Raw genomic sequence first — 15904 nt, forward strand, 5'->3', positions numbered from 1 at the left:
GAAAGGTTGAGGCTATTTGCTTTGGGTGCCCCTGGTAAATCTCAGGGAGGCACTGAACTACAAAGGGGTGCCAATCTGGAGACATCAGAAATGGAAACCACAAGCCCAATTTTATGACTGTTCTTAAAGATTTGTCTCTAGTGAAGTTAGGCCCACTCCCTTAAAAACTGCTGAATGGTGGAGCTCTTGTGTGAAAACAGCTGACTTTTAGGAGGGCATGTCACGTTTTGGTCTGTTGGAACATTTAAATACTTGGAAATAAAAAATATTCAGCTTTGAAGTTTTCAATACTGGAAAACTTTCAAGTCTAGGGTTTACAGCCAGGAAGGGCTGCTTTGTGTTCCTTAAACTGGACTGTTTCCCACAAAGTTAATCTTCGGCTTTGGCTTCCATTTCTTCTGCATCATCATCTCCATCCACTTCTGCATTCTCTCTTTCAAGCCTCTCAAGCTGCCTTGCAAGTTCGGTCTCATCTGTATCTGTGACCACTTTAGGCTGCGGAAGCAGAGGCATCATTTCAAAGTGAGGTAGTTCAACAGTATGCAAATTCCACTTCAACACTATTACTGCCTAGTATTTTAACTCTTTTTAAAGAACCACCTGTCCTAACAACTCTGCTCTATCTGTTCATTTTTGAGTGCTACATCATTAATAAATTCCATTAGATAAATATTAGGAGAAATGGATGAGAGTAACACAATCTAGGAAAAAGAAATATGTGTGTAGTAAAACAGAATATTCCTGTTATCTCTATAAGCCAAAACTGAAAAAAATATGAAAATAATCTCAGTGGCTTTATCTTTAAAACCCAAAAAGATGTCTTGTAAAAATGCATCTTCTGGATTCAAAATAAACTAGTTTCTTCTAAATAGGTTTCATTTTTGTTGAGATGAGGAAAATACACTAATGCTGTTTCTAATCCTCAGATCATATTTTAAGCCTTCCATATTAAATTCTGACAATAATCAATCACTCATTTTTGTTGCCTAATTTTTTCCTTTGGCGGGGGCATAAACCTAACACCATCAGTGACCTCAGTCATGAATAACCATCACAAGACAGTTCTCATTTACTCATAAAAAGCCCTTTTAGAACCCTCTGAGTCAATGATTATTTTAGGCTTAACAGTGTTATAATCCTACATGTATCTCATGTTTTGAAAAGCCGTGATTAAGGATTTTAGAATGCAAATCATTTAGATGACTTAAATATCTGTATCTATCTACTGATCGATCGTGATCTCTAACCCCAACATGGGGTTTGAACTCACAACCCTGAGATCAAGAGTTGCATGCTCCTACCGACTAAGCCAGGCAGGCGCCCCTAAATTTCTTACATATTTTAAGAAAAAGGCAGAATCACTATAGATCTTACCTCCATTTGAACATTGAAGACACCCCTCTTTTCCTCAATCTTTTCTTTAATAACAGCCATAGCTTGATTGAGAACAGAGAGGCCTTCTGTTCTCTCCAGGGTTGTTGTAGTCATCACATACCGAGGAGGAGCTATTAGATTAATCTAAGGAACAAGACAAATATTCAATTATGAACATACCTATACAACACAAAACTATTAGGATGTTTAAGAACTCTTCCTTTCTGATGCCTAAACAAATCACCCAAAACTTAATTTCCAATCCTGTAAGTCAGCAATTTGGGGGTGGTCTGTTAGCAAAAGCGAATTGATACAAGTGATATAATCCAGTATAAACAGTCTACTGCAATACCAAATATGTTGAATTACGACTTTCAGGTGTCTTTGGTAGCTAAACTAACTGTAGCCATCATCAGAATGGATACTTTGTCTCGAAAACAAAAATTCTTACTTGGTTTTAAACTAAACTGATGGAAGAAAATCTGAGATTGTGAATAACAACCATCTGGTTAATTTTATTGCTTAAAAGATTCAGACCAAACTCCTAAAAGATGTGTGTGAATACGAGAGAATATGTTACCCTTTTCAAGGTCCTAGGAGCATTATGGACTCAGGAATGCTTTAAGTTTCGCACAGCTGGCCCTCTGGCACTAAATACGAATCAGAATCTTTATCCACTGTGACACTAGCAGTAGCATCCCTTAGACAACATCACCGAGAACCATTTTTCCTTAACACTTGTTATGAAATATGATCATAAAAAGAATCTCATTTGGTTTAGGTTGGTATTTTAGCAGGGAGAGAGAAAACGGACTACTCACCTTGATGGGCATGGTTTCTGTAGAACAATTCAAACCTGCTCTCAGGGCTTCTTTTACAGCATCAATGCCTTCATAACCGTAACAAGCCACTTCAATATCTAAAATTACAGAAATTCAAAAACTTATACCAAAAAATGCAAAAAAGTATTTAAAGGTTTAAAAGAAATCAGAGATATGGCAGACACACTAGGATTCAAATACTTACAAAAGTTTTTATCACCCTTTCACAATTAGAAATCTACCCCAACTATTAACTTTCTTAATTATAAATTATCTGAGTAGGCAGTGAAAATATATCTTCTCTTCCACATCGAGCCCCTGAATGACAAAATGATAAAAAACAGAAATTCAACAAACACCTTGATTTCTGGCTATGCTTGGATTAATATGGTGATTCCAATCTCTCCATGCCTCAGTTCCTTATTTGTAAAGTGGAGAGGAGTGTGATAAAGACCGAGTGAAATAATCACTGCAAACTGTTTAGAACGGTTTAGAAATTGCACACCCTCTGCCCAGCGGTTCCACTTTTAGGAGCCTGCCTGACAGAACACTTATACAACTGGGTTAAGTGTCTATGTTATAAGGCTGCTAATCTGTAGTGTTTTTTGTAATAGTGAAAAACATGGTAAAACCGAAATGTTCACCAAGAGACAACTGGTTTATTATTCTATGAAATATTGTACCTTGCCATTAAAGAGATTGAGGAAAACGTCCTATGTTCTGAATGGAAGGGCTGCCATGACAAACCAAGTGGAAAAAGCTAGTTGAGGAAAATTTTGCATAGTATGATCCAATCTTTATAAAAGCAATTTATGTCTGAATGTAAACAGCATATATTCCTATACAGTATATGTGTGTAAGAAAAATGTTTGAAAGAATATACTCCAAACTATATTAACAGTGGTTAATCCAGGGAGGCATAAAAGGACAATACTCTACTTTTAAAATATTTTAAAGTATTTACTAAAACAAAATACCACCCCCTTAAAAAAAAAAAAAAAGGGCTGGAGCGCCTGGGTGGCTCAGTCAGTTTAGAGTCTGCCTTTGGCTCAGGTCATGATCTCAGGGTTAGCTGAATGCATATATGACAGTTTTCACTTGTGTCAACATACACATTTTATGATGGTTCAGTAGAAGCAAAAATAATTTCTTAAGCTTTTCTTGTTATAAGAAATAGAAAAACGTGCAGATGCTGATGTAGCAACATATTCTTTGGTAACGCTCATTATTTAACAGCTTTTTGGTTCATGCAAAATATTTTCAACATTATTTAAAAAAATCACTTACCTGCTCGAATTTTGACAGCTTGTGGTGTCAAACGCCTATTAATATTGTTAATAAGTACTCCCCGTTCATCTTCATTCAGATCTAAACTATCCAAAATAGATGGGTCTCTAATTAAAGCAAATAAAACACACACAGACACAGAAACAACAAAGGCCAAGGTTACTTTACAGGTAACTGTGATACCAAACACAACACCACAGAATGATGTTTAAGAGCACAGGCTTTAGTGTCAGAATTGAGTTCAAATCTTAGCTTTACACTTCATTAACTATTTGTTTTGGAACCTTTCCAGACCTTAGTTTCCAAACTGTAAAATGAGGATGAAAACTGTACATCTCACTGGGTGTGGTATTAAATGAGATCATGCAAGTAAAGCACTTAGCACTACTATGACAAAAAGAAAACCCCCAGCTGATTATTTGAAGAAAAATTTTAGAGATCTGGCTAAAGCAAGGAACTTAAAAATGTCTCCTAATATACTGGACATCCCACTATAATTAAACATTTCCATGTAATTAGCAGTCCCTGCCTCAAGGAGCTTGAAAAGGACAAAAACATACAAGCAATTTTAAAATGAAAGTACATCCTTGGAAGTCGGGAGAGTAAGGTATTACTTTCAGTTATGGGCTCAGGAAGGGCTGCACGGACTGAAGTGGCATTTCATCTGGCCCTTCTGAGTGCCAGGAGACAGGGAACAGGGTCACCACTTAGTCACCACCATTTATGGAACATGAACAAATGAAAAAATTGAAATAATGACTAAAAGAATGGTAGGACTTTAAAAAGCAAGGCAGAACTGTTTTAAGAAAGTTGTAAAGTATTAAAACAGAAATGGCACATCAGGCCTAAAAAAGCAGGGGTTAGAGAATGAAAGGTGAAAGAATCTGGGTGGAGGGAACTTTCATTCGGCTAATACTGCTTACAAAATATAACAAGACAAACCACCAGAAAATGAGCAAAAGAGATGAACAGATGTTTCACAGAAGAAATAGTAAACATATGAAAAGCTGTTAACTTCACCAACAACCAGTAAAATGCAAACAAAAAACAAGGTACTATTATACACCCATCAGTTTGGTGAAAGGGAAAATAATCTGAGATATATACCAAATGTTGGTGAGGATGAAGAGAAACAGGAATGCTCATACAACTGCTATTGGAAATATAAATTGTAGAACCAATCTGGAGAGTATTTTGGCAAAACTGAGTAAATTTAAAGATGCATATAATCAATCCTATGACCCAACAACTCTATTGCTATGTATATACCTTAGAAACTCCCAAATGTACATGGAGACATGTACATGGATAGTCATAATAGCATGGTTTAAAAAAATGGGAAAAAAAGGGGGGAGGATGACCTAATATCTCTTAATAGAGAAACAAATAAAGCATATTCTTACAATGAAGTACTACACAGAAATTAGTATGAAGTAGGTACACATCTATCACTTTGGAGAATCCTATTAACAGCCTTATAAGTAAAACTGTAAGGTACAGAAAACTACAACAACAGAATAAATTCCTTTTTTTTAAAGTTTAAATAAACTGAGTAAGAAAATTTTTAAAATACAAAAATGATTCTATACGTACTTTATAGATACATATATGTAATAAATCCACAGAAATGTAAATAATAATGGTGAATACTAATGATAGAATAGTAGTTCCTGCTGATGAGTGAGTGGAATGGGTTGGGAGGGATAAAACATTGTTTCCATCTATCTCAAAAACTTTTTCTTAAAGAACATGTGGCACAGAATTATCATTAGTTAAACGTGGACAGTCACTACATGGCTGATGAAGCAAAGAACGTTAAGGAAAAGGGAAAAGATGTATGCCACTGCTGAGCGGTCATGGAGGGGGAGCTGGAGGTGAAGTGAGGGACGGCTGGACGATGACAGCATGCTGAGGGATGAAAGGCGTGCAGGACTGAAGTCAGGGAGGACGGAAATATAAAGCAGTGCTTAATGGTTAGCAGCATAAACTCCAGATGGGAGCCAGCGTCTAGGTCTGAATCGGGACTCTTCCATTTGCTAGCTCTGTGCACGTGGACAAATTATTTAATCTCTGCCTCAATTTTCTCATCTCTAAGACATGGATAATAACAGCACTTATGCCATGTGTTGCTGTGAGAAATCTATAAATGTTTGCTATTGTAATTATTATTATTTTTACCTTTCCCAAAATGTGGTATGAAAAAAAAGTCACATGGTGGGGGAGGGGGGAACTGGAAAGCATTTGGACCCCAGATGAGCTGGCCTGCTGGAGGCTCCATCCATCCCAGGTCCACTCGGCCATTCTGAGAGCTGAGGGGACGAATACCCTTCGGCAGCACAAAGGTTGGAAAGTAACCTCAGTGTAATGGAGAGGCTGCTTGTGGAGCGTTAACACTTGGGCAAGAGTAGGATGTGCAGAAGGAGACAGACTTAAGTACAGAGAACCAAAGGGGTCCGCTATTTTAAAAAGAGAGGATACAGTGCTTGCTGCAGGAGGAAGTAGAGGGGAGGTAAAGTTTGCTTTTAGTATAAATGGGAGATTAGAGTGTATTTTTATGCCAATGGAGCAAAACCAACAAAGAGAAAGGCTGAAGACACAAAAGAGGGAATAACAGATAAAACGATCCCTGAGCAGTAGCTGCGCACAGGTGGTAAGATTAGTTTGAGAGCAGGAAGGATACGAATTCAGCGTGACAGGAGCGCAGGAGGTAATGACGGATGGGAGAGAAGGTTGCTGAGACAGTGGAAGGAGTAGAGGAGATCCTGGGCAATGGCTTCTATTCTCTTTATAAAACAGGTAGTAGGCACACCAGTTGAGAGTGAGGGAAGAGGGGAGTGGGTATCTGACAGAGAGTGTATAAAAGCTCTAAAATAGCCACTCTACGAATGGGAGGAAGAACTGACAAAGAGCAGAGAGAATGTGAGGAAGCAGTGAAGGCGCAGCTGAGGTTGGAGACCATGATGAAAATGCAGTGGCACCAACCTGCAAGACTGTGGTTTTTCCTAGCAGCACCCAGCATTCTACAAGTGCAGAGAAGGCAGGACCATCGATCCAAGGCTGGATGTAACAGATGGAAAAACAGGGCAAAAGCTCATGATATTGGCAAGAAGTTGTTGAAATGATGTACCATGGTATGTCTATGCTGAGTAAGAAAGAGAAGGCAGGAAAGGGTAAAAAGACATGGAGGAAGAAAAAGGTGTGGAATTATAGTCTGGCATAAGAATTAAGAAGACACAGAGTAGGACTAACTATGGGGGAGCTGGAAGGACAGGAGGCTGGCTGTCTGTGGTAAAAGAATAGAATGTATGAATTAAAGGTTTTGGAAGCACACCAAATTCTGGTGATAAGACCCAGGGTGAGGCCATATGGAAACTGGCTAAAGTGGCATGGCCTGCAGGTGTAAGGAACTGAGGTAAAGAAAACAAGGTACAGTTGTAGATGAGACATCTACACTGACGAGGAGGGGAAAACATGAGACGAAACCATACGGTTTACGAAAACTAAGGTGTACACAATTATATATGCTTGGCTACGTAGGACTGGCCCGCATTATGGGCCTTTTACATGGAAATATTTTAATCTAAATTTGGCAAGGACTTATTATGTGGGTGTAGTGCTATTACTACATGTCAGGCTCTCAACTTGTGTGCTAGACCCATCAGCTGTGTTATCAAGGTAGAATCAGAGCCAAGAAGGTGTTCTTACGAGACTGCATGCTTAAATGCATCATAGGCACCATATCCAGGTCTCTTGTATTTGTCATCAAAGACCCAGGCAGTCCTCTGGAATAGGCTCTCCAGTTGCTCATCCTTGGTGTACTCTAACACCTCAGCAACATGACGAAGAATGCTGTACACCTAGAAACAAAATGAAGAGTTCAACAATTCAAAGATAAGAGATCTTAAAAAAAAAAAAGAAAAGAAAAAAAAAGGTATTTTTACATTTCAGCAGACAGCATATAAAACAAACCTTTGGTTACACTACAATAATTCCTCAACAACAAAGGGTTAACATACAGCAAGTTCTTTTTTCAGAGAGAAATATTCTCTTTCCTATAATACTTAACTCAAGTGGGTCTATAACAAGTAGAAACAGTACAAAACTTAGTGTCCTAAGACCCAGATCAAGTTCACTTAGGAACCAATTAACCTCTCTAAATTTGTTTCCTCTTCTAGAAAAGGGAAATACCAGTATCTCTCCTTTTTACCGCAGAGAGATCAAATCTATCCAAATTATAACTGGAAAACATTATACAAATACATAGAATTTGTATATTACACAAAACTTGTTATACAAGTGTAAGCTATTACTATTACTCCATATGACAGCATGGAACAGGACTGAGATTTTAGTATTTCTTTTGCTCTTTTATCAGTTAGCAGTTATCCTTCAATGCACCTATCTCCTACTCACTGCTGTCAAACTCTTTTTCTAATTTCCTAAAAATAAAAGGGCTTAAAGAAGAGAAAGGATATAAGAGGTTTTTCATGTTACACGTGAAAGCTGAGTAAGGAAAGGTACTAACATTGGTTATTTCATTCTATCACCTTATCGTCCTGATAAGATCTACTAACATACTCATTTTACAATATCCTAAAGGGACAAAACAAAGTTAAAGTTTCCTAGAGCAGAGCTTCTCAAACTTGGTGGAACTTGAGGATCCTGCATTAAGCAGTCGGTGATGTCAATACTGTTGGTCCAGAGACTACATTCTGAGTGGCAAAGGTCCCCGGTTTATGAAGATGGGATTTCACTGATAGCGTTTTCTAATGTGTAAGCTACACTGCAGTAATAGTAAACACATCAGTAAAACAAAGAGGAAGATTTGGGTAATGGCCTTTTGGCTTTTAGATTTTTATTCTCTTATTTACTGGGGTTAATTAAGCAAGATTTCAAAAATCTTCTCTTCATTTAAACACTGTTTTCTTGGCATTTTTATCCTGAGGACAGAAACACACATGAGAAAAGAACAAAAAATAAAGAAAAACACAATGGAAACAATGCCATTAAGAACTAAGGATCTAGAGAATGAAAGATAATCTAAATAGAACCAGAGAAGAAAAAACTATAGACAGAACATAAAGAATGAAAAAACAGTTGTTCTTGCTTCATTAATACTTACTGTACAGAAGTAGGAGATTACAGCCAAAATAAGAAAGTGAAACAGAATGGACTTAACAAACTAGGGGGGAAGAAAACTACTAACAGGCTCCTGCCTTGCTTTCCTGGATTCACATTTTACAAAACCTTGCTTATTCTTAACATACAACAGCTGGTTGTCTCTGTGACTCTTATCCCAGAATGGGGTTTAAAGTCAAGAACTACATGTTATGAGAAGTCAAACCAACTGATATCACCCATAGTTAATTTAACCTAAAATAACTTAGAAACACTAATGCAGTATACTCATTTTAGAATATTAGACGATAAGCAATGCCTTAAGGTAGTACCACCATAAGGTAAAAACACTACAGTCATAACTCTTTTGAAATTAAGTCTTCGAATTATCCTATGTAACTCCTAATTGTAAATGGAAATACAGGTACAGAAAATCCAGGTTTTCATTTTCTGCCAAGAATATTACATGCTGATTATTTATTAAATACACTGAATAGTGGACTAATTTCACTCAAAAATCAAACTTACAGTTTTGGATTTGGTGAATTTATCTTCACATTTGATTGCTTCCTCTGGAGAAACTCTTCTTTTTGACAAATCAATATATCCTGTATGAAAAAATTTTGGGGAAAAAAAAATCATCTCTGCCCAGGTGCTAGCTTACCACTGTGATAAATTTTTACACCAGATTGTTTAGTTGGCATACCTATACTTATTCCCTACTAAAATCCTATCAATAAAACACTGCATAAGATTAGAGATTTTTGTTTTCAGACACGCATTTGTATCATCATGTAATTGTATATTTTCTATCACTTCAGTGAAAGGAACTAATACTTTCAATTACCCAAATGAAAGCTAGTCAAAGGATTCGTACTTGTCTTTTTGGCATCCACTCATCAAAGGGTCAATTGTGTTCTATGTATTTTCTATATTCTTGATGCTCCTTCTGCCTCCTGACCAAAACTGGTGCTTCCTCCTCCTGGTGGCCCTGCATTGGCATGGTGTGGCCATGGCATTGGCCTAATCATGTTGTCCATCACCTCCATAAATTAAAATCCCATGGGTACAAAATGAGACAAGCACTTAAATGTAGTTTAAAGAATTTAAGAGGGAAAAATGATCTTTTACATTTACTTACATATTTCCCATGTCAGGCATCACACCTCATGGGCCTGCATAATTTCCTTTACCATTTCTTATAATGCAGATTAAGTAATAAATCCTCTTAGTTTCTATTTACCTGAAAATGTCTTCATTTCTGATTTTCATTGTTGAATATTTTCTTTAAATATTCCAGAATTCTGGGCTGACAATTTTTCTCTTTCAGTGCTTTAAAGATGTCATTCAATGCTCAGCCATTATTTTCAGTAAGAATACCATACTAACAGTAATTTATATTACTGTTCCCCTGTAAATCATGAATCATTTTCCTCTATCTTCAAGATTTTCTCGATCTCTGTTTTTCAATAGTTTAATGAGCCTAGATGTGGTCTTATCAGTATTTATCCTGCTTGAGGTTTGCCAAGCCTCTCCAGTTTGTACATTTGTTTTTTCGGCAAATGTGGGAAACTTTGGTCAGAATTTCCTCAAATATATGTTCTGCGCTTTCTCTCTCTTCTGTTGGAATAGAGCTTTTAATATTTGACAGGTTGCTTTTTCCTTGCTCTGTTCTTCACACTGGTTCTTTTAAATGAACTACCTGCAAGTCTGACTTGAGACTTCTGCCATCTTTACCCTGCTGTTACATTTGGTGAGTTTTTTCGATATTATACTTTTAATTTTAGAATTTATATTTAGTTCTTTATGAGAGTTTCTAATGTCTTTACTGAGACTTCATTTTGTTCATTCATTACAAGCTTATTTTCCTAATATCCTTCAGCAGTTGCAACGTCTGCTTTAAAATTCTTATCTGCTAACTCCAATATTAAGGTCACCTCTAGGTCAATCTCCATTGGTTCCTTTTTCTCTTCTGTATGGGTCATATTTTCCTGTTTCCTCAAATGTTTAGCAATTCTGAACACTGTGAATGAACATTCAGAGAACACAAACATTCTAATAATCAAAGAGATACAGAATACTGGGTCTTGGGTGTGTGTCTGCATATTCCTTTTTCAGAACCTATATAAAATATTCCTAAAGTCCATTTACCTTTGCCCCATTTCCATGTTCCTCCAATAATCTGATTACAAATTTAGCTTTAAATCAAGAAAAAAGTATCTTTTTTTTTTTTTTTAAAGTAGGGCTCCACGCCTAACATGGAGCCCAACGTGGGGCTTGAATTCACAACTGTGAGAACAAGACCTGAGCTGAGATCAAGAGTCAAGACACTTAACCGACTGAGCCACCCAGGCGCCCCTGAATAAAAAAGCATCTTAACAAATATATGAACTAATACTCTAGTTTACTTATTTGTCTCTTCTGAGTTTAGCCACAATGAGTCAACTATCAATTTCTGGTAACCTCTGGGAATAAAAGTCAAGTTATTTGACACAAAATAGCCCTGGGATGTGCTAATTAAACCACTACTAACAAGAGGTCTTGCCTAGATGGGTAATTGGCATTCTTATCTAACAACTTTGTATGTAAAAAAAGTTTAAGTATAAAAGGAGATGTTTTTGTTTTGTTTTTACAACAGTCAGCAATTTACAAAAATAAAATTTTAAATAAACCATTTTAAATCTGAAATTTTATTTTAGATATTTTTATCACTTACCTTTTTCTTTGTCCACTCTAATGACAACCACACACTCATTCCTGCCAATTCTGATGAGTTTGTTTATAGAACGGATACGCCTTCTGGACAACTCACTAAGAAGAATCATGCCTTCAATATTGTTGTATTCCAGCAAGCTGACATAAGCCCCCATTTCAGCAATGGACCTTACATTCACCATCACTACATCTTCCACCTCAGGAAATTTGTGTTGATAAAATCTACAACTTAGACCCGGCATTCTGCATTTTAAACAAAAGAATCAAATGAGTATTAAGGTCAAAATAAAGAAATGTCAATCAATTTTCCACATTTTGCCACTGGAAGAAATGATTAGTCTTATCTCTTTAAACTTCTTAAATGGTACCAGAAAACAGACGGATGTTTGGGAATCAAGCTTTGTTACTTTGCTCCACATTTTTATAAGGCTTGGGTGATTCTCTGACCTCGGTTTTAGAGGAATCATAAAAAATAATGACCATCTATAAAGTACTTTGAGACCTAAGGATTAAAAGTACACCTCAAGAGTAAAATACTATTTTAATACAACCACTTTAAGAAATAACAAATGATGGTAAGCATCACTACTACTATAAACCTATCAGCAAAACTAAAGCTACTCAGTTCTCCAAGTCAGCTAAGACTATATGCTACCACCCACTATATAAAGGGAAGACTCTTCCATCTAAACCATAGTCCTAATCATGTATCAAGTAATATACCCTATCCTTTTAGCCAAAATTACAGTATCGTATGTTAAGACAAAACCTAAAAATTTACTCATCACAAAAATATTAAATATAATTAAATACAACTAAATAAATTTGTTTATTGAACAGATATACCCAATCTTGAGAAGAGCTTTATAGAACTCCATTACTATAAAGTTCAAGAGGCTCTTAAAAACTATTCTCTTTGATCTAACCAACCTACTTTCAGCACCACTCCTTTTATGATCCATAAGACTGAAATCATACCATGCACAGAAGTGTATTTTTAAAAGAAAGCTGTAAAACTAATCACAGCTGATGACTTTCATGTTTTTCTACTAACCTTAATTTACTATTGTCAAGGTTCAGAAAATAGGCAGTAACAGGACCTAAACATCTATGAAAAATGTGCGAAAATTCATTTATTTTTTTAGAGAGAGAAAGACAATGAGCAAGTAGGGCAGAGGGAGAGGGAATCTTAAGCAGGCTCCACGCCTAGCCAGAGTCTGGTGTGGGGTTCCATCTCCCAATGCTGAGATCATGACGTAAGCCAAAAATCGAGAGCCGGATGCTTAACTGACTGAGCCACCCAGGCGCCCCAATTTTTTTCTTATTAATTGGGAATTAAGGCTGCCATTACTTGATCTTAAAGACAGGATATCCACATCCAGCTTACAGAACCCGAGAGTTCTGGGGCAGTACTGTTTGAGAACTGTTAACTGCACCCACAAATAACTTCACAGTGGCTTCCCACTGACTTTTACATCTTTCTACTACCTACAGGGTCCTACATGATCTGGCCACTGCCTCTCTCCCTAGTTCTCTCCACTTTATAGTCGAGGAAATAGAAACACAGGCCAACTGCTAACAAGTGATAGTCAGAATCTGAACCTCTGAAGCTTGGATCCATAGTCTGTGCTCTTATTCACCATGCTGTATTTTCACTCAATATTACCAATAAATATATTAGTTAGAAACATCTTTTTAAAAAAAGTAACATTAATATACATACTCAGTGTTAAAGCATATACCGTAGATTAATGCAAGCTTTTAGTACTAATCTATCCTGTTTAACAAAAAGAAATAAAGCAGCATATTAATAATAATGGCAGAAATGCATTTCTCTTGTACCTTGACAAAATAGGGATTTAGGAAATAAAGGGAAGTAGACATTCAATGGCCAGAATTACCCAAGAAACTGCTGAGCTGGTTGGTTCATTCTAAACAGAGCTCCCCCCACCCCCCCTTTGGACAACTGTTGTCAAATATCTTTATGTAAAGCACTAAAGTTTGAGAGCTAGAAGTTTCAAACTGGGTATCAAAGTAAATGATGTCAGAGAAATGTGTGAAACAGTTTTAAAAGATTTAACAGGGGCTAACCACATTTACTTACCAGGTTTATTCAAACAGTAAAGCTGATTAATTCTGGGGAAGCAAGACTTAATTTGATGATTAAAGAACACAGGCAATACTGTAAAAGAATCCTAATGAGAGCTATGAATACTACTGCTTTAAGAGGTACCAATCTCTTCACATTATACAGGGTACAAAAAGAACACAGCCGAAAGTATGTTATTCAACACAGAAAGTAACTATTAAGTACAAAATAGCTCCAGACATGGGTTCCAGCCCTTACTCTTGTATTTACTAGCTGTGGTTGCTTGGGAAATTAATTCCCATTAAACTGTAGTTTCTAGCCTGTGTCATGGACCTCGAAGGTTTGTGGAGTGTATAAATGAGATTAAAATATATGTAAAAATTTGGAAAGTGTAGTATGCTATACAAATATGACATTAAAAGGCAAAAGAGGTACTAGTTCCATTTTGTAACTTAGTTTGTTAAACAATTATTTTTGCAGTATCTATGTACTAAGCACTACCGGCACTTAAAAGATTCTTACCTAAGGAAGTTAAGTAGGGAGTGGGAAACAAACTAGTGAGTAAGTAACAATATAAAGTACTATGAAAGGAGTAGAGTGAAGTAATCAATTAAAAGGGAACCAAGAGGGGCGCCTGGGTGGCTCAGATGGTTAAGCATCTGCCTTCGGCTCAGGTCATGATCCCAGGGTCCTGGGACTGAGCCCCACATCAGGCTCCTGGCTTGGCAGGGAGTCTGCTTCTCCCTCTCCCCCTGCTCATGCTCTCTCTCTATCTCTGTGTCTCAAATGAATAAATAAAATTAAAAAAAAAAACCAGAACCAAAGAACAGAAATATTAAATGACTTTCTCAAGGATAAATGCTTAATAAGTACTAGAAAAGGAACTAAAACCAAGTCTTCTGATATCAAATCCAGAATACCTTTAACCCACAGAGCCTCAGTATGTCAGAGTACTACAATATGGTATGTGTTCTTCAGTAAAAAAAGATCTTTCAAAATATACTAACTGAACTCCAAGCTAATTTCAAATACCCTGCATTGTCAGTAATTTTGCGTGGTCAAATGGTAGGTAGGACTTCTTTCTTAAACCAGTGCATGGTCAAGTAACCGTAACAGATCCAGGAAGTCCACATTCCTTTCCAAAGTTAAGTGTATTATGTGATAGACAACTTGTGAGAATTCTAATTTGGCTCTAATGCTTACCCATAAGGTTCTCTGAATGCTAGTTTTTAGTATAGGAGTGCTACGCAAATAAGCTTTTAAACTATTTCACTGTAGTTGAAATAGCACCAATCTCTACAAATATTACTGTGTCTTTTCAAGATCTTAGAATAATCATTAACCGTCACTTGGCATCAGAATAGGCAAGAAAGCTCTACATAATTCACGAACTATTGAAAGACACATAATCACAAGTTTTTTTCCTTGGTAACTTCAACTGGGAGACAAACCAAGACCTCTGCTACACCTTTTCTCCAAGAAACAATGTTTCTTGCTTAATGATAAAGTAGCCTAAGTTTGGGGGATAATAATAGGGGCCTCAGCCTGAATACGTATTTAACCCCCAAATTCCCTTATCTCTTTAGTTATGCTTAACTGTGAGGCCACAGCGTGTAAGTCTATTTTCTCGGTGCTGAAATACGGAAAACCGATACTAAGAGTAGTGAACTCTTCAACAGTATGTTTTAGTATCGATGCAAGAGACGGCTCGTTCTATAAAAATGCGCAACTCGATACGGTAATATGAACGCCAGTTAGAAAAAAATAAATTATCGGACAAATAAACTATTCTTGATCCTTTTAACCCAGCTCTTGTCAAAACTGCTGCCCACCCCAATGGTCCCTTCAAGTGTCTGGTCTGGTGTCCACTGAGAGGTAGTATATTTGGTGGGGCGGAAGGAAAAAAAAAAACCTGGTGGCGGTGGGATTCTCAAGCCCAGAGAGAGCAAAGTGCTCAGCGTCCTGGGGCGGGGGTGTCACAGTGTTTTCCCGAGGCCGCCCCCATCTCAAAGTATCCTCACTTTCAGCATATCGAAGAGGCTGTACGGTCACTCGGCCCACTTTGCTTCACGAGAATCCTCCGCTCGTACCATGACACCGCTGTAACACGGAAGACCCACCCGGCGCCGGCGGGTGGTGTCGGACACTTCCCGCGCAGGAACGGGAAAGGGAGGGGTGTTAGCCCGGGGCCTACCCTCTCCCGACCACCCAAGTCACTGGACACAACTAAAGTGAGTTCTTGAAGAAACCGATCTGGGGGACCAGTCACCTGAGGTATGTGTCTGAATCCCGCGCCGGATCCCGTGCCGAGCTCTTTAATCGCAGAGACCAGACAGTCCACCCGCACCAGCGGCCGATCCTCCTCGGCGTGCGCTTGGTTCTACCCCACCGCGCATGCGGAACCACCTCGCATCACGCAAGCGCCAAGAGAATAGCGGTCCCTCTTCCTCACTGACCATAGAGTCTAGGTCCTCCGAAAAAAAGGAAGAATGTAGATCAA

The 15904-nt window shown here is 37.6% G+C and overlaps 1 protein-coding gene across 2 annotated transcripts; it reads right to left on the minus strand.

The window, feature by feature from the left end:
• Positions 1-268: 268 nt before the first annotated feature.
• EIF2S1 (eukaryotic translation initiation factor 2 subunit alpha) lies at positions 269-15874 on the minus strand. Of its 2 annotated transcripts, none has more exons than XM_031033834.2 (8): positions 15674-15874; positions 11317-11558; positions 9129-9208; positions 7188-7339; positions 3483-3589; positions 2196-2293; positions 1375-1518; positions 269-495 (listed from the first exon to the last, which is right to left on the minus strand). In XM_031033834.2, exons 2-8 carry the CDS (start codon positions 11555-11557, stop codon positions 370-372), a joined length of 948 nt encoding a protein of 315 aa, XP_030889694.1. In that variant the 5' UTR covers position 11558; positions 15674-15874; the 3' UTR covers positions 269-369. The 2 variants fall into 2 exon arrangements, with proteins under 2 accessions (XP_030889694.1, XP_030889695.1); XM_031033835.2 differs by lacking the exon at positions 15674-15874 and adding an exon at positions 15426-15602.
• Positions 15875-15904: the final 30 nt, after the last annotated feature.

Source organism: Leptonychotes weddellii, chromosome 9 (assembly GCF_054177405.1).
Source record: "Leptonychotes weddellii isolate Sample4059 chromosome 9, ASM5417740v2, whole genome shotgun sequence".
In the NCBI taxonomy this organism is placed as follows: Eukaryota; Metazoa; Chordata; class Mammalia; order Carnivora; family Phocidae; genus Leptonychotes; species Leptonychotes weddellii.

What these genes read in the sequence shown, in the direction of transcription:
- EIF2S1 (XM_031033834.2), bottom strand. Translation starts at nt 11,557, where the DNA reads ATGCCGGGTCTAAGTTGTAGATTTTATCAACACAAATTTCCTGAGGTG. An exon ending in TAGAGTGGACAAAGAAAAAG is followed by an intron (nt 9,209 to 11,316) that starts GTAAGTGATAAA and finishes TTTTTCATACAG; the next exon opens with GATATATTGATTTGTCAAAA. An exon ending in GCATTTAAGCATGCAGTCTC is followed by an intron (nt 3,590 to 7,187) that starts GTAAGAACACCT and finishes TGCTTTAATTAG; the next exon opens with AGACCCATCTATTTTGGATA.